Below are 20,779 nucleotides of genomic sequence, written 5' to 3'. Positions count from 1 at the left end.
TATAAATAAATTTTAATATTTTTATAGAAAATATATTATATTATTATATTTATTTATATTAATTTAAAATTGATTCTAATAACATATATTTATTATATAAAATGTATTATTATTTTAAAATTAAAAATAACTTTAAAAATAATATAAATAAATATTATTAATTTTTATAAAAAATAAAACTTTTAGTTATAAATAATGGATTTAGAATTTGAAAATATATTAAACTCATTTGATAATAAACATAATAAACCACGAAGGCCTGTTTAAAATGTTTAACTTTAAGAAACTTATCCTGTACAAAGTAATTAGCGTTTAAAAGCTGATTAGACAGATGATTTTTTCGATTCAATTCTAAATGATATAAATAACAAAAAGAAAACTGTATCAAATAAAAACACTTAATAATAAAATATTTCCAAAAACAATGAAGAAACTGATTCTGTTTTTAAATTATCATAAAAAGTTAAAGATGAAATACATTTACCAACAAGAATTCGTTCATAAGTAAAAAAAAAAAAGAATTAATAAAATAAATAATAAAAAGGTTGACCTTTAAGATTAAAAGTCATAGAAAAACTCAATTCAATAAAATAAGTTAGAAAATACAGATTTTATGCCCGAAGCAAATAATCAATATTTAAAAAATTAATAAAAGTAAACTAACCGAAGCATATTAAGTGAACCAAAAAAAAGAGAAACTCATAATAATAGCATTTTTAAAGACCATCATTAAAGTAATTATAATAGTATTTTTAAAGAAAACTCATATAGTGGTGATAAGGAAGATACAAATATAGTACTATTAGAAGAAAATTTGGATAGTAAATATATAAAGTAGAGTAATAATTATATTTTGCCTATGGAGCTTAACTTTGATGCTAGTCCAATAAATAAACCTAATTAAGAAATTTAAGTTTTTAATTTTAAAAATATAGAAGAAACAAAATAAAAAATGGAAACTAATTTCAAATTATAATAGGAGATTTTATAAAAAAATTATGAAAGATAGGTTGAATTTGAAAAAGAAAGAAACTTGAAATTATTTGAATAGACTTAGGTCGTGTTAAAAAAACAGTAAGAAAGTCTTAAAGAAAATTTTTAATAAGAACTAGAAGAAGAAAAATAATAATTTGAAAAGTAAATGGAAAAAAGAAGTCTTTAGCATAAAAAAGAACTAGAAGCACTTTAAGAAGAATTAAAAAACAAAGAGAAATTATAGATTAAATGAATACTTTGTAAGGAAATAACTAGAAAGTATTAGATTTTGTAAAGAGAATTGAAACATAAAAATAAAATTTAAAGAAAGAAGAAGAAAAAGAAAAAGAAGTGGATATTTAAAGTTAAAAAAATTCATATAAAAAATAAGAAATATTAAATTAAATAAAAAAATTACAAAATGAAAAAATTCTTATTGAAAAAACTAAAGAAAATCTGGCTTTTAAGGAAATTGCTTTTTAAGAAAATGTAAAAATTGAAAAGGAAAATTTAAAAAGTGAATATAATAGAATACATGAATTATAATAAAATATGAAGTTATTTTATGAAAACAATAAAGTAGAATTGCTTAAATAAAAAACTTTTTTTGAAAATGAAAAGGAAAATTTATAAAAAGAAGCTATTTTATTAAAATGCTAATTTTATGATAAATATTAAGATTTAGAGGATAAAATATAGAAATTAGATTAAGAAAAAAATATATTTTTAGAAAAAAATTAACTCTTTTTTATAAAAAATTAGTAAAAATAAGTTTTTTTTAAATAAAAAAAGAAGAAATTTAATTTTTGTAATAATAAATAATTAATAAATAAAAAGCAGAAGAAATTTTATAAAAACTGTAAGAAGGAAATAGTGAAAAAAAATAAACTTTATAAAATGAAAAAAGAAGTGATAAATATTAATTTTAACATGATTTAATTTAAAAAGAATTCCAAATTCACGATTAATAAAAAAAATTAAGTAACTAATATAACTTATTGAAAGAAGAATAATATAAACTTTTTGGTATTTAAAATAAACTTTCTAATACAAAAAAATAAATGGATAATTAGAAAAGTTAATAAATAGTAATTTAACATTTTCCTCTTTAAAAAAATAAAGAATTAATTAAGTCTTCTTAAAATCTTTTTTATACTGGAACTTCCATTTAAAATAAACATTAGGGTTTGATATAAACTAATTTTAAAGGAATTTTTGGGAAAATTAATTAAGCAAATATTAAATTAGAAGATAATTAAAGTTATAACTTTAATCAAAAAAAGCACTTAATTAGTCTATAAAATATTTATTGATTCTTTAAATAATTAATTTGATTTTGTTTTTTTGTAATATAATAAATTTAAAAATACTATTTTATTTTTTTAATTTTTTTCAATAAATAAACTTATTATTATCCTTTATCAAATAATAAATTAATTACTTTAAAAAAATTTATTTTTTCTATAATTAATTTTTTAAAAAGCCCAAAAACAGCAATAAAAAGGCAATTTTTTTCAGCCTTGTTTTTTAATTTCCAATTGATTTTTTTTTACAGAAAAAAAAAATTGAATAAGTAATATAAAAAAGAAATTTAGTTTATATTCAGTTAAATTTCAAATAAATTAAATTCTCTTTAATTTAAATATAAAGTATACAAGGATTTTCTAATAAATATATAAATATTAAATGGTTTAAAATAAATGTTTCAATATAGAAAAAAAAAATACTAAATAATAAAAATAAATTTATTCATTTTTTTAAAAAGAATTAAAGGTATAATAATTTATTTCAAAAGTAAAATAATGGTTAAAAATAATCGAATTATGTAATAAAAAGTAATATATAAATAGATAAAGTAAAAATATGTAAATAAGAAAACTAATGAAAATTTTTCTTCCTAAAATAATATTGGATTAATTTTTGAATAACAATAATAAAAAATATATTTTTTAGGTAAAAATAATAAATAAAAAAATCAATAAAAAAAAGATTAAAAAATACTAAGACGAAAAAATTAAAAAGTTAAGGTAAACCGTCAAGCATTTAATAAACTTTGGTCATTTTAATTTATAATAATTCTAATTAAAATGAAGAAACAATTACATAAATAATAAATAAAAGAATATCAATGAAGTTATTTGAAATGAATGATGTTTTTTATAGTCTTATAAAAAAATAAAGCTACAAGCGAATTTTAGTGCGAGTTTTTCCCCTTACAATCTTTTAAAAGTTAATTTAATTAAGAATATATAATTAATAGTAAAAGTAAAAACATTAAAAATAAATTTTAATTTGAATAATAAAATAGCAATAATAAATAATAAAATATAAATAAATGAAAAAAAAGAAAATGTAATATGTATTTCAAATAAAATGTATTATGTAAAAATATGGATTAATATAATATGAAAATATATATAAAACCTATAAATAAAAATAGTATTTTATATTTTAATTAAATATTTCTAAAATATATTAACTAGATATTACTTTCTATATATAATTAAATAATATAAAAATAAAATAATTATTTTTTTTCATTTAAAAATTTAAGCATTAAAAAAAGAATTTTTACTTTTTACATAATATACATTTTGTAAATTTAATGGAAAATATAAATCAATTAATTTATAAATTAAAAATTAAAAAAATTAAAATAAAAAAGAAAATTAAAATAAAATAAAAAAGTTAATTATTTATTATCTACACTATACTATATAGAACATAAATAATAATTAAAAGTAAAAAATAAGACAATAATTATTTCTAAAGTTTTTACATTTAATTCACTAATACACACTTATTACACAATTAAAGTTTTATATGATATAATTATATTAAATAATAATAACAAAATTTATTTTTTAAAAATTTATAGATAAACTACATACTTAATATATTAATTATATTATAAGTATTGTAGGTTACTTTAGAACTTTATAAAACAATAAAAAAAATATTAACTATTATAGAAATTATTAAATTACTATTAATATATTTATGCTTTTTTATTTAAATTAAATATAAAGTGCCAAATATTTTGATTTTTTTTTAATACTTTATTTATACTTATATATGATATTTATAGACTTATTTATTCTAAATGTTTATCTCAAACTATATTTTAAATTTAAAAATATAAAATAAATTTTAATTATGTTATCATTTTGAGGTTTTACAGGTTTATAATTTAGTTTAAAGTAAAAATTAATTTATTATATAAATTATATATAATTTTTTTTTATCATAATCTAATAATAGAGATTTTATTTTTACAAATATAATTTATTTCTTGAAATAAATATTTCATAAAATAATAATATAAACTTTTAGTTGCATTTGATCTAAACTTTTTATTTTATATTAACTTTAATTGCAAGAAAATAAAAAAATTGTTTTCTTAATAAAAAAATAATTATAAAAAAATCTAATGTAAATTTATATTAATAAAAACAACATATTTTATTATTTTATAAGGAGAAAATTAACAAAGAATAAAAATATCTAAAATAAAATCAAAAGAAAATAATAAAAATAAAAAGAAGCAAAATACAAAAAAATACAAATTAAAAATATAATTAAAGAAAAAAAAAAAAAAAAAAAAAAATAAAATGGGAAAAAACTATAAGAATTGTAGAAAAAAAAAATAATATAAAAAAATATGATTTAATTAAATAAAAAAAATAAAAAAAGGTTCAAAGAGTTACTCAACACCAAGAAGACCTTACGAAAAGGAAAGAATTGATAATGAGTAAAAATAAAAATTATAAATAAAATAAAAAAAATTATAAAACAAAAGATTAAAAGTCGTAGGTACATTCGGTTTAAAAAACAAAAGAGAAGTGTGGAGAGTATAAATGGTATTAGCTAAATTCAGAAAAGCAGCAAGAGAATTATTGACTTTAGAACCAAAGGATCCCCGTAGACTTTTCGAAGGTTCTGCCTTATTAAGAAGAATGATTAAATATGGTTTACTTTCTGAAAACGAAAAAAAGTTGGATTATGTTTTGGGTTTAACATTACACAAATTAATGGAAAGAAGACTTTAAACTATTATTTTTAGAAAAAGTTTGGCACGTTCCATCCATCATGCCCGTGTTATGATTAGATAAAGACACATTAGGTTAGTTATTTATATAATATTTTAATTTATTTTATTTTTTTAAAGAGTCGGAAAAAATCTTGTAAATGTACCCTCATTTATGGTTAGAACTGACTCTGAAAAGCTTATCAGTTTTACTTCTACTTCTCCTTTCGGAGGTGGTCGTGAAGGAAGAACTAAAAGAAAAGCTTTGAAAAAGAAAAAAGATTGAGAAATGGAATTTTCAGAAAAAATATATTTATTTGTTTTTTTAAATAAATAATTAATTTAATGTTTTTAAAAAAATATATTTTTTATTTATTTTCATGTTTTTAAAGTATAAAATTTTTTATTTAAACTTTATAAATAATTTTATTTATCCCTTTAATTTATAATATATATATTTACATATTAAATTATAAATATTAATTTTCATTTTACATATTTTTTACCATTATATTAGCTAGAATATTATTATTATTTTTTACTAAATATTTTTTTTTAATAAAAATTTTGAATTAAAAAAAATATAATTATGATTTGTTCCAAACATTAAAATTAATAACTTTAAAGTTTTTGCTTTTAAAATGACTGTATGGAAGATAAAGAGTTACTTTGTAATTTATGTATTCGTGAAAAGCATATGACCCATATAATTCTACCTTTTTTAGAATTCGAATAATATATTTCTAAAGAATAAGATAGCCTAAGGTTTTAATTAGAAATGAAAAAACAACTAATTAAATTAGAAGTAAAAATAAAAAATATTAGAAAATAATCCAAATAATTAATAATATATTCTCATTAAATTTATTTATATATATTTATATTTAAAAAATATAATAAAAAAAGGATAATGTTTAGGTTACAAAAAACCAAATTTCTGTATTTAAATAACAAGTAAATGAAAATTTAGAAAATCTAAATAAATAATTAGATTCTTTACATTCTATAATAAAAAGTGATTTCGAAAAATAATATTAAGATATAGAGAATGGAATTACTAAATTTTTACATAAAAAATAGTAATTAAAATAGTTTTTAGACAAGAATAAAATTGTTTTAGATGAAAAATATTAAATAAAATAAATTATATTTACTTAGTATGAAGAATTGTAAGAAAAATTCAATAATATCTAAAACAATCTAAATAAATACTTGTAAGATATTAATGAATAATTGAAACAATAAATTCTTTAAAAAATTGTCCATTTAGAACCGAAATAATACTCTTAAGAATTTAATAATCTGCTACTTTTAAGTAAATAAAAAACACATAATTATTTTAATGTATAATCTGGTGTTATACCTAAAAGTTAAAACAATAAAAAAATACGATTATAACCTTAAAGCTTTGATTAAATAATGTAAGATTTAAGAATGATTTCTTAATAATAAGATTATGTAAATCTGTGGATTGATTTGCCTAATAAAATAAGCAAAAGTTAAATTCAAGATATTTGTATCTTTATTAATAAAAATTTTGTTTTGAAAAAAACAATTTTTACTTTTCCAAAGTAAATTTTTTAGCTTTAGTTTATAAAATACTTAAATCAATTTTATTTTTTTATTAGGTTAAAAGAATCTATTGATGATCATTTAGTCTATATTTTCAAAAATTTAAATGATATGGATTAATTATAAATTTTTGGATTAAAAATTAAGCATTCCATAGTTTTTAAAGAAGAAACTTGGAAATTATTTTGTAATTTTATACTGAACTTGTCAAATAAACAATTGGAATATTGCCATCTTTTTTTAAATGAAAATCAAAATAGAGTTTTATAAATTGCAATAAATAATGAATCTAAATATTTATGTTTAAAAAATATTATCTAATATAATTGAGATATATATGATTAATTTACTATAATAATAAAAAATAATTTTACCGAGTTTAAACAAAGATCCAACTGTGATTATTTTATTTATTATTTTCTTATTTTTAAAAATATTTTTTAAAAAAATTATTTGATTTTATTAAAAAAGGATTCTATATTAAATTCTTATAAAAATGAAGTAAAATTTTTTATATTTATAATATTATTTTAAATTTATAAATAATATATAAAACATGTAAAAATCATTATTTTTTAAAAAAAATTATAAATAGCTTAAAAATATATAATCTTATGTCTTTTATATATAAAATATGTTTTAATAAATAAAATAAAAAAATGATATATGCATTCATAATTATTTTCATGGCTAGTCTTTTTAGTCGTTTTTTGCCTAAACAACAATCAAAATGAAATCTTTATCAGGTGCGACCATAATTTCGTTATTTTTTGATTTTATTCTTAGAAATACAAGATCATTATTTTCATCCAAATCACGAACAGTTGAACGTGCTTTTGCAGCTAATTATGGAATATTAATTGCAATTTTTTCTCCTAAAGCCTTTTAATCACCTTAATAAGTGCTTCTAATTATGCTTCCTTCACTATTAACAATAACTATTCCTTAAACTGATTTATGTGTATTTATTCTTTATAGTGTTTCTTCAACTTCACTCATTATTTTTTGATTAATATATATATTTTTTTTTCTTTTTAATTTTAAAAATAAAATAACTTTTTATTGAAAATAAATTATGTAAAATATTTATAAATAAATATATTATGCGAATAAAAAAAATATATATTAAATATTTTTATAAAATAAAAAAATATTATGAATATAAATTAAATTAATAAAAATTAAAATTTAGAATCCTAAATAATTCAACCATGTAGTCGTTTTCAAAAATCAGTTGGAATAACTAAAAATGACCAAAAAAAGGCTATTTGTTACTTATAATTGCGCTCTAATGGAAGCTCTAGAAAAGATGCACTTAACTTTACTTCTAAAAATGTTTGTAAATCAGATAATACAAGAATTATTGATGGTCCCCCTTAATGCAGAAGTTTAAGAATAAATTAAAAAGCTTTTCACAGTTAAGTAAATGGTTGGATATAAGGATGTCCTGAATATGATATGGGAAAAACGTTTAATGCAAGTGTAAAAGAAGTAATTGATATAGACTAGTCAGATGAGATTTTAAAAAAATAACTTTTATTTCATGAAAGTAATATAAAAAAAGATTTTTTAACAATGATAAATGTAATGAAAAAGTATTTCGATGGGATAGATAAGATTTATAGTATTAAAAAAGGAGAAATTTTGAAAGATTATATAAATAAATGTCAAACGAGGTTAGAAAATAAAACTTATTTTAAGCATAATAATTTTAAATATTATTATTTGGCGAAAAAAGTGGAAGAAATAAGGAATTAATATAAGAAAAATACAAAAGTATAAGAAGGACTAATCGAAAAATATAACATATTTAATAACATTGAATAATAAGAAGAAATAAAAGCTGTAAAATTGTAAAAAGAAGAGATTAATTTTTAAAAAGTAAAAAAGAAGATTTAAAAAGTAGATGAAAAAGATTTTAATAAAATAAATATAAATTTAAAAACTTAAATTTTCGAAGAAGTTGCAAATTAAATATAAGTTCTTGAAGATATGGAAACACCTAAAATTATTAAAGCAGAAAATAAAACTGAAAAATTATAACTTTATTAATAATCGCTTTTGGCAAATTAAAGGCTAAATTATATTTCTTATGCTAATTAAAAATTAGTTGAAAGACAATTTAACTAAGCATAATATTTCTTTAAAAATAATGATTATTAATTACAAAATAATAATGCTAATAAAAAAATTAATAATTTTAATTATAATTCGCCTTATAATAATAAATAAAAAATACTATTTGAAGATAAAAAACTTTTTGAGTAATATACATCTAATTTTTCAAATTATATAAATAATAATTCTAATTTAAATACAACTAATAGCAAAATGTCGTCATCAAAAATTTAAGTATAAAACGATAATATTAAAAATCTTATTTCTTATAAAGATAAACTTTTGTAATAATTTTAAAAAAGAAATTTTAGTTTTGGTGAATATTAAAGAAATAAAACTAAAAGTACTTATACAATTAAAAAACTTAATAAAAATTAAGATATCAAGTTTAATTAGACGGGAGCATTTTCAGAATACAATTCAACTCAAAATATTAGTAATAAATAAAAAATTAAATGATTTTTTCTATTATATAAAGTTTATTTTTATTAGATATATCTTTTAATTACAAACACAATAATTATTTTTATATTATTATTTTGATTTTATTTAAATTTATTTTTTATTTTATTTTAAATATTTTTTTTAATTTTATTTATTATTTAATTTTAATTAAATTAATATTTTATAAATATAAATAAAATACTATTTTATCTATATTATTTATTTATTTATATATATAAAATTATAATTTTTTCAGAAAAATAAGAAAAAATATAATGTAAAAATTATATATAAATATATTAATATATATATATATATATATATTACATAAATATTTTAAATAAAAATTAATTATAAAAATTTATATAAATAAGCAATTTTAATATTAATAAAAAAAACTTATATTTAAAAAAATTAATATACACAATACAATATATTTAAAAAATAAAAACTTATTTGAAAAAGCAGTAAAAATCGAATGTCCAAAATATTCAAACGAAATAGTTAAATAAATTAAAATTTCGGTTTTAATTTTTAATATGCCAATAACAACTTAAAAAGTAAAGATAATTTACCAAAAACGACAAATCGAAAAATAACTTCAAATAGACCTGATAAAAATATTAAAAATAATAGTATTTCTACAAGCAAATACACATACTTTAATTTTTTACCAAAAAATATATATTTTTAGTTTACGAAAATTGCAAACTTATATTTTTTAGTAAACAAATAAAAAATAAAATAAATATAATAATAATTAAAACAATTTATATTTTATAAAAATAAAAAATAGATAAGTGGATTTCTATAAATGGTTCCTTAGATATCAACATCTGATGGAGTTCCTACAATATTTTTGCCTTTATTTGTGATAATAATAGTTACTGCATTTAAAGATTTTTATGAAGACTATAAAAGACATGCATCAGATAATGAAGAAAATAATGTAAAATAATTATATAGTAGATAAAATATAAAATAAATAAAAGAGGGAATCACTAAATTTTGATATTAGTTAAAATTTATTCCGTAAATGTTATTGGAAAAATTTGTATATAGGAAATATAGTAAAAATATAAGACAATGAATTGTTTCCTGCAGATTTATTAATATTGAGTACATCAGAACCTAAAGGAATGTGTTATATAGAAACGAAATCGCTAGACGGAGAAACTAATTTGAAATAAAGAAATGCATAAAAAACTTTATATAATTATTATGGAAATTAAATTAATTAAATTAACTTAGCAGAAATATAATAAATAGTATTTCAATATGAATTGCCAAATTAAAGTTTATACAAGTTTTAAGGAACTGTGGAATTTGCAGATGGCAATACAGTATCTATTGATAATAATAATATTCTTTTAAGAGGCTGTAAATTAAAAAATACATAATGGGTTTTGGGCTTAGTTGCTTATACAGGCCATGAGACAAAAATTATGATGAATTCTTTTAGTTCTAGATCAAAGAAAAGCTAATTGGAAATTATGATGGGGAGATAAATTATTGTTATTTTTTTAGTTTAAATTGTTATATGCATTTTCTGTGGATTGTATTATATGATTTGGTATAATGAAAATTCTGGTGATTTGGATTATTTGTATATTATTAAAAATAGTGTTGAAGAAAATGCTAATTATTACAATTTTTTAGTTCGATTTGGAAATTGGATTCTTCTTTTTAACAATTTCGTTCCCATATGTTTTTTTATTATTATTATTATTATATTTATCATTAAGAATATTATTCATATTTTTTCTCTTATTTTTTCTTCTTCTAAAATTAATTTTTGATTTAAAAATAAAAAAAATGCTTTGTTTTTAAAATTTTTACTTATTTTCTTAAAAATCAAATATTAGTTTTTCTCAATTGAAAAAAATGAGACTAAATAAAGCTGAATAATATTTTTAAAACAATAAAAACATACTTTAAAATTTTTATTACTAAATTTATTTTTTATTTTTTTAAATATAATTTAGCTTTACTTGTGACATTAGAATTGGTAAAATTCGCATAAGCTTATATTATAGCAAACGATGAAAATATGGCTTTTTATTAATATGATGAGAAGGGTAAATTAAATAGAACACCTACCACAGTTTAAAGTTCAAATTTAAATGAAGAATTAGGTTAAATAGAGTATGTTTTTTCAGATAAAACAGGAACTTTAACATGTAACATAATGGAATTCAAAAAAATATCAATAAATGGCGTATCATATGGTTTGATAATTTAAAATCTATTATAAATAAATTATATATAAATAAAAAAAAATAGGTGAAGTAAAATAAGGCGATGTAAATTATATTTAAAACATAAGCTAATTTCCAAAAGTAACGAATGTAGATTTCCGTGATAAAATTTTTATTAATATACTAAACGATAAAAATCATAAAGACCATAAATACATAAAGTTTATAAAAAAAAAAAATTTATTAAAAAATAAATAAAAAATATAGAAAAACAATAGAATTTCTAGCACTGACCCATACAGTAATAACAGAATAAAAAACAGAAAATGGATAATTATAATACACATATAATGTAACAAAAAAAAATAACAAAAGACATATAAAAAAAGGCATCATCTCCTGATGAACTTGCTCTAGTAAATTTTGCAAGGTATTGTGGAGCTGAATATCGAGGTCTAGATCTAGAAAACAATATGCTCTATAATTATAAAGGTATAGATAAACAAGTATTATAGCTTCATGTCTTTGAATTTGATTCAGATAGAAAACGTTAATCAATAGTAATAAAAGAACTGGATACAGGTAAAATAAAGTTATTTTGTAAAGGTGCAGATTCAGTATTATTTAAATTAATGGATGAGAAAAACTCAATAGAAGTAGATAAAACTAAATAGAATTTGGATGATTATGGAAATATAGGATTAAGGACACTTCTATTATGTGAAAGGGAAATTTCTTAATAAGAATATGATGTCTGGCTAAAAAAATACCATAAAGCATGTACTACACTAACAAACAGAGAATTAGAAATGTCAATGGTATAAGCCGAGTTAGAATAAAATTTAATTTTGGTAGGTGCAACAGCAATAGAAGATAAATTATAAGATTAAGTAGGAGAAACAATATTTGCTTTAAAAGAGAGTGGTATTAAAGTCTGGGTATTAACAGGTGATAAAGTAGAAACAGCAATAAATATAGGTTTTTCATGTAAATTAATAACATAAGATTTGTGCTAATACATAGTTAAATTAAACAAAGAAGTAAAAAAAGGAGAAGAGCAAGAGGCTGAAAAAGAAATGAAGAAACGATTAAGTGATATTTTAAAGGAAATATAATAAAAAAATAATTAAAAAAATGAAATAAGTCAAAATAATGTATTTATAATAGCAGGAGATGCTTTAACTTATTGTTTTTCTCTTGAAGTTAGGGAGTTATTAATTTAAATAACTAATAATTGCACTTCTGTCCTTTGTTGTAGAGTCACTCCTACATAAAAATAACAAATCGTCACTATGGTTAGAAATAGTAAAGCTGGAGTTTGTACTTTGGCTATTGGAGATGGGGCTAATGATGTTAATATGATAAATGCAGCTCATGTTGGAATCGGAATTAAAGGCTTGGAAGGATAATAGGTTTTTTTTTTATTTAATTTTTTTATATTAAAGGTAAAAAAATAGGCTGCAAGGGCTAGTGATTATTCTATAGGAGAATTTAAAATTTTAAGGAATTTACTTTTTTATTATGGAAGGGAAGCTTATAGAAGAAACACAAGACTTATTTGTTTTAATTTCTTTAAAAATATTGTGCTTGTTGTACCTTAGTTTTGGTATTCATTTAATAATTCGTTTTCTGGATAAATTCTTTATGATAATTTTGTTTATTAGCTATTTAATGTTTTATTTGCTTCTTTACCTATAATGATTTATGCAGTATGTTTTATTTTTTTATAAAAATAGTCTATATAATATTTTTTTTTTAGATTTTAGATGAAGAATATGATTATAAAACTTTAATTAAAAATTAAAAAAATTATTATAAATAAGGAATTGATCGTAATTAATAATTTATAATAAATAAAATATTGAAATATATATATTTTTTTCAATATTAAAAAATTATATTATATTTTAAATCAATAGATGTTTTATTTAATTCTAAAATTTTTTGGGGATGGTTTTTTAATGCTTTACTTCAATCACTTATACTAGCTTATTTTAGGTAACTATTATAAAAAAAGAATAATTATAATTTTTAATATTTTTGTTATTTATTTTTCTAAATATATAAATCATTTATTTATAAAATATTTATTATGCCTTTTAGTTATTATTCACTTGAAATGAATTTTGTTGAAAACTCAGGTTATGTTATGGATTTTTGGTAAAGTGGTTAAATGGTTTTTGGGCTTGCAGTTGTAAATGCTAATATGAAAGTACTCATTATATCTTTTGAACATAGTATAGGAAGCATATTTATAAATTTTTTTTCTATGATATTATATTTATGTACAATAGTAATTCTTTCGTTTTATATAGAAAGTTCTTCTATTTATTACCTATTTAGAGGGTTAATTTAAATATATTTTTATATAATAAATAAATACTTATATTATTTAAAATTATATAAAAGATTATTTAAAACAGCTAATTTCCATATAGGAAATGCTTTAGCTATTGCTGCTACTTCTTTATTCGATTTAGCATTATTATTATTCTTAAGTAATGTTTACTTATTTTTTAAATATTTAAATAAAATTTAAAATAGGATTTAAGAAAAATTAGGAATAAGATGATACTAAATAAGTTAAATATGATAAAATTAATGCTTGAAATGTAAACAAAATAAAAATAGTTTGAGTAATAAAATTTTATCATTGAAACTTAAATATAAATTTTATAAGAAAAATATATATTACAATTATATGATTAATATTTTTATTATTTATTTTTGATATTATATGTTACTATAGTATATTAATTTTTTTTAATGAAATTAAAATAATATATAAATTTAATAATAAAAAGTTATAATACAAAATTAAAAAAAATAATGACAAATCAATGAAATCACAATTTAATATAATTAATTATTTATTACATAATAAAATAAAATAAATATATAAATATTTATATTTATATTTTAACATATCATAAACAAATATATAAAATAATTAATAAAAGTTTAATTATCATTAATAATATATATAAATAAATAATTAATAATAAAATTTTTTATAATAAAATTAATATATTATAATATTACTATTTACTATTTAGTATTTAATTTAAATTTAGTCTAATAATTTATATATATTCAAATTTTTTATTCTAAATCATAATTTTTTTTAAGGAGAAACAGAACTAACTCTATCTAATGCACTTTAATATTATCCTTACAATATAATTAGTTTTTAAATCTATAATTCACTAATTTATTCTTAACCTTGCTAAGAATAAAAACTATCATTGTTTATTTTTTAAGGTTATTATTATCCTAAAGTATTATGCATATATTATTATTATTAAGATTATTATGGGAGTTATTAGTTTTGTAAACTATAAGGTTATTAAATTTAATATCCAGGTACATATGATTGTTAATATTATGATGTAAGTTATTATTATTAAACTATTTAGGGATTTTATTTTTATTGTTAAGATTAAGATGTCTATTATAGTTATTATTAATAAGGAGGAATTTGTTATTATAATTAATAAGATTATTATTGCAATTACTAAGGATATAGCAATTATTATTATTAGTTTTATGTAGCATACTCCTAATGTGGAGGCGTATGCGATGATTTTTGTTATTGTTAAGCAGGAGGTGGAGTATATTATTATCCTTATTAATATTAAAGTTATTATTAAACATATTATTATTATTATTATTATTATTATTATTATTATTATTATTATTATATTTACAGTTATTATTTATATTGCAATTATTATTGTTAATTTTATTTTTTTTCATATTATTGTGAATATTATTATTATTAATATTATTAAAATGAAGAAATTAAATTTTCTTATTAATCTTTATCTTGACCTTTTATTTGATTGAGTTTTTAGAAAACACTATCCATTAAAGATATTTCATCACTATCTTTTTGATGTGAAATATTTTATTATTCATCTTATTGAATAATTAGATTTTTAACGCTCTAGAATCCAGAATCTTAATCTTCGAAGTTGTTTTTAATATTATGAATGATTTGGTTAAAATTTATAGATTTTTCAGTAAGTTAATTTTATAAATCTTTTAGAACTTGCTTTTTGTACATATCAAATTATTATTTAAGTCCATTAACTTCTTTTTTAAGATTTTTATATTTTAGTTTCCACATTTCAATTTCTTAAATTTAGGTTTTAACGACATTATTTTGGTCCTATAGTTCTTTTTATAAATACATCTCTTAATTCGATTTTTTAACCAATTCTTCTTTTAAGCTAATATATTATTTTCTTAATTCATCCTTTTCTTTTATTATATCTTCACTGAGTTTTTACATATTCTCGTTTACTGAAATCAATTCTCTAATTTCGTTTTATTTTTCATCTTCTATTTATTATAATTCTCCGTCATAAGCTTGACATTATTTAGTTAATGCAATATTGATTTATGCTATATTTTCTTTTTCTAATTATAATTAAATAATTGATTTTTTATAGTTTTAGTGTAATTCCTCTATTTATTATATTTTAAATTCTATTTTTTCTTAAAATTCTTCTTGCTTTTATTTCAAACATACTTTCAAAGGAATTATTTATTAATTTTCCTCTTTTAAATTTTGAATTGCATTTTCTTATTATTTTATCCTCTATTCTAATTCTTTGCATTCTTATTATTTATCTGCTAAAATATTCTTTAATTAAACAACCTTTGATAACATATCACCTGCTTGAAAATTTGTATTCATTATTGATTTTCTTATTGAATTATTTATGCTTTTTATTTCTTAACTTACTCCTAATTTTTATAATTAGCTCTAATTAGAACCTTAAATACTTTAATCATTTGATGTTTATTTGGTTTCCTAAAATAGTGTTTTATTTAATATATTTTATATATTTACTTATTAATTTTATAATTATTTTTATTATTAGTTTTATTCTGGTTATTGCAATTAAGTTTATTATTATTAATTTTAAGGTTATTATTAATTTTAAGTATCAATTTATTTTTAATTTTTATATTTTTTAATTTTATCTTCTTATTCTTATTAATCATAATCTTCAGGAAGCTTTGTTTTAACTTGAGATTCTTACATTTTTGGTCTTAGTTTTTTTACTTATCTTTTTTTTAATACCCTTATAGTATGCGAAGAAATACTTTGTTAATGGCTTTTTATTGGAATACTTTCTTAATCTTATACTTATGAAGTTTTTTGCATATTTATTGAGTTTTGGATATTATTTTCTAATTAATTATTTTTTTATGCATTTTTTTCATTTAAATAATGAGGTTATTAAATAATTTTAATGTTTTTTTCTAAATTTTATATAGTTTGTTCAAGATTTATAAAACTTTTATTATTATTATTAATAATTTAATCGTCTTTTTGTAAAACTTAATATTGATTTTTATAATTAAAAATATTTATTTCTTATTGACTTTTAATAGATGTTAATAGTTTAGTCTTATTTTAATTTTAATCTTATTAATTTATTTATTAAATAAAATTATTAAAAGGTAGAATTTAATTTTAATTGTAACTTTAACTAATGAAAATAGGTTGATGTTTTTATTATAATAAACTAGTTTATAAAGAACGAGAAAATGTTTATAATTATTACTATTATTATTATTATTATTATTACTCTTATTAATCTTATTAATCTTATTACTATTATTACTATTATTACTATTATTACTATTATTACTTTTATTACTATTATTACAATAATTATTATTATTACTATTATTACTATTATTACTATTATTATTATTATTATTATTATTATTATTATTTTTGCTTTATTTTTTATATATGTTATTAATAATTTTATTATTATAATTAATACTATTACTATTATTGTTTTATTTATAATTATTACTATTAATATTTTTAATTTTAATTATATAATATTTCATTTTGATTATCTTGTTTTTTTATCTCATATTATTTTTCAAGTTATTTATTTACGTTAGTTTCATTATTTAAATCATAATTTATTAAATTATTTTTTATTATTATATTTAAATTTACTATGGTTCATTTTTTAAATTTTAATACTATTATTTTTATATAGAACTTTATTTAACATTTAAATTTTGTTGACTATTATTTTTATTTTTATCATATTATTAATTAAAAAGTATATTAATACTTTAATCTTAATTTTAAGACTAATTATGATTATATTATTAATTTTTATTATTATTATTATTATTATTATTATTATTATTATTATTATTATTATTATTATTAATATCTCCGCTTTAAGATTATGAAATTATTTTTTTTGATTTTACAAATATTTTTTATTATTATTATAAAGAATTATAATTACTTTCTTTTTATTTTTATTGAGACATATCTTTATTTTATTATTATTTCTATGATTTATCAACAAATATAATTTTATCATCATCTTATTATTAGATTTATTATTAAGATGAAAAGTTACTTCTTTTTTCTAAATATGAGTTTATTTGATCTTATATATTTTCTTCATTTTCATCTACATCTTCATCTTCATTTTTATCATCATGCTCATTTATATCTTTGTTTTTAATTTCATATTAATCTGCATCTTTATTTTTATCTTCTTCTTTTTTTTTTTAATTTTTTTTTGTGTTATATCATTATCGTTTTTTTATTTTTATTATGTTGTCTATTGTTAGATTTCCTAATATGGCTCGCTTATTATTGATTAAAATGATTATTCTTATTTTGTTTGAGATAGAATTTAATTCTGAGATGTTTATATTTAATTTTCTTAGACTTTTTATTTATATTAATCTATTTGTAATTATAAATCTTCTTCTTCCTCATCATAATTGTCCTATAATTAATCTTGAAATTCATCTTTATAAATTGCCTTTATATTTGGCTACTTTAATTCAGAATATAATTATTTTTTATTTGAAAATGCTAATTATTCTATTTCCTCTTATATTTATTAACTTTAATCAAAATAAACATCTTCATATTCGGAATATTCTTCATCTGAATAGTATTCTTCCATTTCTATGTTATTATCAATTTATGCTTCTTATTATTAAGATTTGCTAATATCTTATTGTTTTTATTATTAGAATTTTTTTAAATCCTAAGATTTTATAATGTCTTTTTATATATTTTGATTATTATTTAAATCTTCTTCTTGTAATTAAAATTATTTAAATGATTTTTGTAAAGGTTACTAAAGAGTTTTTTATAATGGTTATTATGAAAATTAATAATTTTAAGATTATTCGTTTTTATATTATTATTATGATTATTATTAAGATTATTATTATAATTATTATTAGGATAATTATTATATTTATTTTTATGATTATAATTGTAATTAATCTTATAATTATGATTATTATGATTATTATTATTATGATTATGATTATTATTATTATGATTATTATGATTATTATTATTATTATTATTATTATTATTATTATTATTATTATTATTATTATTATTACTCAATTTATTCAATTGATTACTATTATATTGATTAAATTGATTAAATTTTTTAAATAGTATTTTAATTACTTTTTTCCGATTTATTTTTTAAAGTACTTTTAAGAGAGTTGCTTATTCCATCACTTATTTCATTATCAATTTAATCAATATTATTTTCAACGACTCCTAGTAATTTTTTAATATCAATAAGCTCATCTTCTTATTATTAATTAAATAATTGTAATTATTCAATATTTTCTAATTATTACATTAAAGTTTGTTGCTTATCTTCTAAATTTTTGTTTAAATTTGCATTTTCTTTTTATAGTTAAATTATTTAATCTGACAAAGTCTTCATTTGGACTGCATAATCTGAACATTTTAATTCTAATGTCTTTATTTGGAATTTATTTAAATTTAATCTTGTATTTACATCATTTACTACAGAATAAAGTTTTTCTATTTCCATTTATGCCTATTCCATTTTATATTAATTCTATAAATTATTAATTTTTTCATTTTCAATTTACTCTTCATAAGTTAAAGCTAATTATTAGTACTTATCTCTCCATTCTATGAGCTCTTCTTATACATTTGCAAAAGCTTTTATTGTATGCTCAAATTCGTTTCCTAATATTGCTACTGAATCTAAAGCTTTATTATAAATTACCATATTTTCTTATAAGATTGGTGATGTTTTTATCCCTTATTGCTACTACTTTTATGTTGAAAGACCAGATGGAGTTTATGAACGTAACTTGCTATTATTTATTGTATGTATTGTTGTTTTATTAGAATTATTTTATTAATTACTATTATTTTATTATTATATATTAATATTTTAAGGATTCTTTCGAGGAGGTGTATAAGGTAATTAGATGTATTCTTCCTTTTATTGAGCTTAATGTTCTTTTTAATAACCGAATTAAGGAAGCTGAGATTACTATTCGTCAGACATATTTTTATTTTATTATTAATTTTAATAAAATTATATTTTATTTTTTTTAATTTTTATTATTTGATTGTTTAATTTTATTGAATTTTTTTTTTTTTTTAATATTCTTTAATTTAATGTATTTTTTTAATGATAAATTTATTTATAATAGATATAATTAAAGTTATTAGCAATATATAAAACATAGTTATCTTCTATTAATAACGTTTTTTTTTTTTTATAAATTTTATTTTTATTATAATAAATGAAGTATAAATTATATAAATTTAAAACTTTTGATAAATATAAAAAAAAAAATATTTTAATTAAATATAATATTTAATTATATATAAGTATTTTATTATAATATTAAAATAGTTATTTTAATTAAAAATAATTTTAATTTTACTATTTTTAATATATAATATATTTTTATTTAAATTATTTAATTAAATATTTAATTTTATTATGAATTAATATTAATCATTTAACTCTTTCCATTTTTACATACCAACCTTTTAAGGGATAATAAACTTTAAGGGTATTATCTTTATCCAGTTGAGCATTGTAATCATTATCATTTCTTTAACAAAATATAATTTCATTTTTAATGTAATATTGATATATTTTTTTTTCAGTATGATTAATATAAAAACCATTGCAAAACTATATTATATTATTATTCCAAGATCCTTGAGATATATATTTCCATACTTTTTCACAGATAAAATTTTTTAAATTATTATCAGATTAAATTTTATGATCACTATTTTATTAAGTTCTTAACTTTATATAAATAAAGATTAAACAAAAGATAATATTAAATATAGAATTTTACTTTTTCTATTTATTAACTTTAAATATTAATTTTTTCTTCTAATTTTTCTATTTCTTATTTGTGACTTTCTCAAAATTTATTAAGTTTAATTTCTAATAATTAATACATTTACAAGATATTTAAGTATTAATCTTGTTTTTCTTAAGTTTCTTCATCTTTATTCATGAAATCAAGTTTATTATTGTATTTAATGTTTTCTTTTAAAATATTTATAAATTTTTAAATCAAATTAAAAGATATGTTATTATAATAATTTTTAAAATAA

At 16.8% G+C, this 20,779-nt stretch overlaps 4 protein-coding genes across 4 annotated transcripts, besides 24 other annotated features; 2 read left to right on the top strand and 2 right to left on the bottom strand. All coding sequences in view use genetic code 6, as the record gives it.

Moving 5' to 3' along the window:
* Window positions 1–2,930: 2,930 nt before the first annotated feature.
* Window positions 2,931–2,963: a microsatellite.
* Window positions 2,964–3,607: 644 nt separating this feature from the next.
* Window positions 3,608–3,660: a microsatellite.
* A 926-nt stretch (window positions 3,661–4,586) lies between these two features.
* Window positions 4,587–5,424, top strand: IMG5_184430 (hypothetical protein; the record flags this gene model as incomplete). The annotated part of the gene is made up of 4 exons (XM_004027337.1): window positions 4,587–4,608; window positions 4,669–4,726; window positions 4,775–5,098; window positions 5,144–5,424. 4 exons carry the CDS (start codon window positions 4,587–4,589, stop codon window positions 5,286–5,288), a joined length of 549 nt encoding a protein of 182 aa, XP_004027386.1. The 3' UTR covers window positions 5,289–5,424.
* Window positions 5,305–5,381: a microsatellite.
* A 107-nt stretch (window positions 5,425–5,531) lies between the features above and the next one.
* Window positions 5,532–5,571: a microsatellite.
* Window positions 5,572–7,187: 1,616 nt separating this feature from the next.
* Window positions 7,188–7,228: a microsatellite.
* Window positions 7,229–7,253: 25 nt separating this feature from the next.
* IMG5_184420 (hypothetical protein) lies at window positions 7,254–7,573 on the bottom strand (the record flags this gene model as incomplete). Its single annotated transcript, XM_004027336.1, has 1 exon — window positions 7,254–7,573. One exon carries the CDS (start codon window positions 7,571–7,573, stop codon window positions 7,259–7,261), a length of 315 nt encoding a protein of 104 aa, XP_004027385.1. The 3' UTR covers window positions 7,254–7,258.
* A 1,644-nt stretch (window positions 7,574–9,217) lies between these two features.
* Window positions 9,218–9,291: a microsatellite.
* Window positions 9,222–9,306: a microsatellite.
* Window positions 9,235–9,304: a microsatellite.
* Window positions 9,236–9,303: a microsatellite.
* A 115-nt stretch (window positions 9,307–9,421) lies between the features above and the next one.
* Window positions 9,422–9,460: a microsatellite.
* Window positions 9,461–9,614: 154 nt separating this feature from the next.
* Window positions 9,615–13,906, top strand: IMG5_184410 (phospholipid-translocating p-type flippase family protein, putative; the record flags this gene model as incomplete). Its single annotated transcript, XM_004027335.1, has 10 exons — window positions 9,615–9,860; window positions 9,933–10,085; window positions 10,129–10,843; window positions 11,122–11,364; window positions 11,420–11,555; window positions 11,602–11,686; window positions 11,724–13,043; window positions 13,094–13,166; window positions 13,254–13,332; window positions 13,438–13,906. 10 exons carry the CDS (start codon window positions 9,615–9,617, stop codon window positions 13,904–13,906), a joined length of 3,519 nt encoding a protein of 1,172 aa, XP_004027384.1.
* Window positions 13,395–13,426: a microsatellite.
* A 1,081-nt stretch (window positions 13,907–14,987) lies between the features above and the next one.
* Window positions 14,988–15,035: a microsatellite.
* Window positions 14,988–15,124: a microsatellite.
* Window positions 15,125–16,187: 1,063 nt separating this feature from the next.
* Window positions 16,188–16,230: a microsatellite.
* A 22-nt stretch (window positions 16,231–16,252) lies between these two features.
* Window positions 16,253–16,287: a microsatellite.
* A 613-nt stretch (window positions 16,288–16,900) lies between these two features.
* Window positions 16,901–17,184: a microsatellite.
* Window positions 16,906–17,088: a microsatellite.
* Window positions 16,906–17,184: a microsatellite.
* Window positions 17,113–17,153: a microsatellite.
* A 148-nt stretch (window positions 17,185–17,332) lies between the features above and the next one.
* Window positions 17,333–18,883, bottom strand: IMG5_184400 (hypothetical protein; the record flags this gene model as incomplete). Its single annotated transcript, XM_004027334.1, has 3 exons — window positions 17,333–17,352; window positions 17,448–17,552; window positions 18,487–18,883. The coding sequence occupies 3 exons, from the start codon at window positions 18,881–18,883 to the stop codon at window positions 17,333–17,335; spliced, it is 522 nt and encodes a 173-aa protein (XP_004027383.1).
* Window positions 17,470–17,548: a microsatellite.
* Window positions 18,547–18,761: a microsatellite.
* A 649-nt stretch (window positions 18,884–19,532) lies between the features above and the next one.
* Window positions 19,533–19,568: a microsatellite.
* A 335-nt stretch (window positions 19,569–19,903) lies between these two features.
* Window positions 19,904–19,938: a microsatellite.
* Window positions 19,939–19,992: 54 nt separating this feature from the next.
* Window positions 19,993–20,042: a microsatellite.
* Between the last annotated feature and the right edge of the window lie 737 nt (window positions 20,043–20,779).

This window comes from Ichthyophthirius multifiliis, assembly GCF_000220395.1.
Source record: "Ichthyophthirius multifiliis unplaced genomic scaffold scaff_1120509251336, whole genome shotgun sequence".
Classification (NCBI taxonomy): domain Eukaryota; phylum Ciliophora; class Oligohymenophorea; order Hymenostomatida; genus Ichthyophthirius; species Ichthyophthirius multifiliis.
Note: the sequence above shows the minus strand (reverse complement) of the source record. Positions and strands in the feature narration are given on the sequence as shown.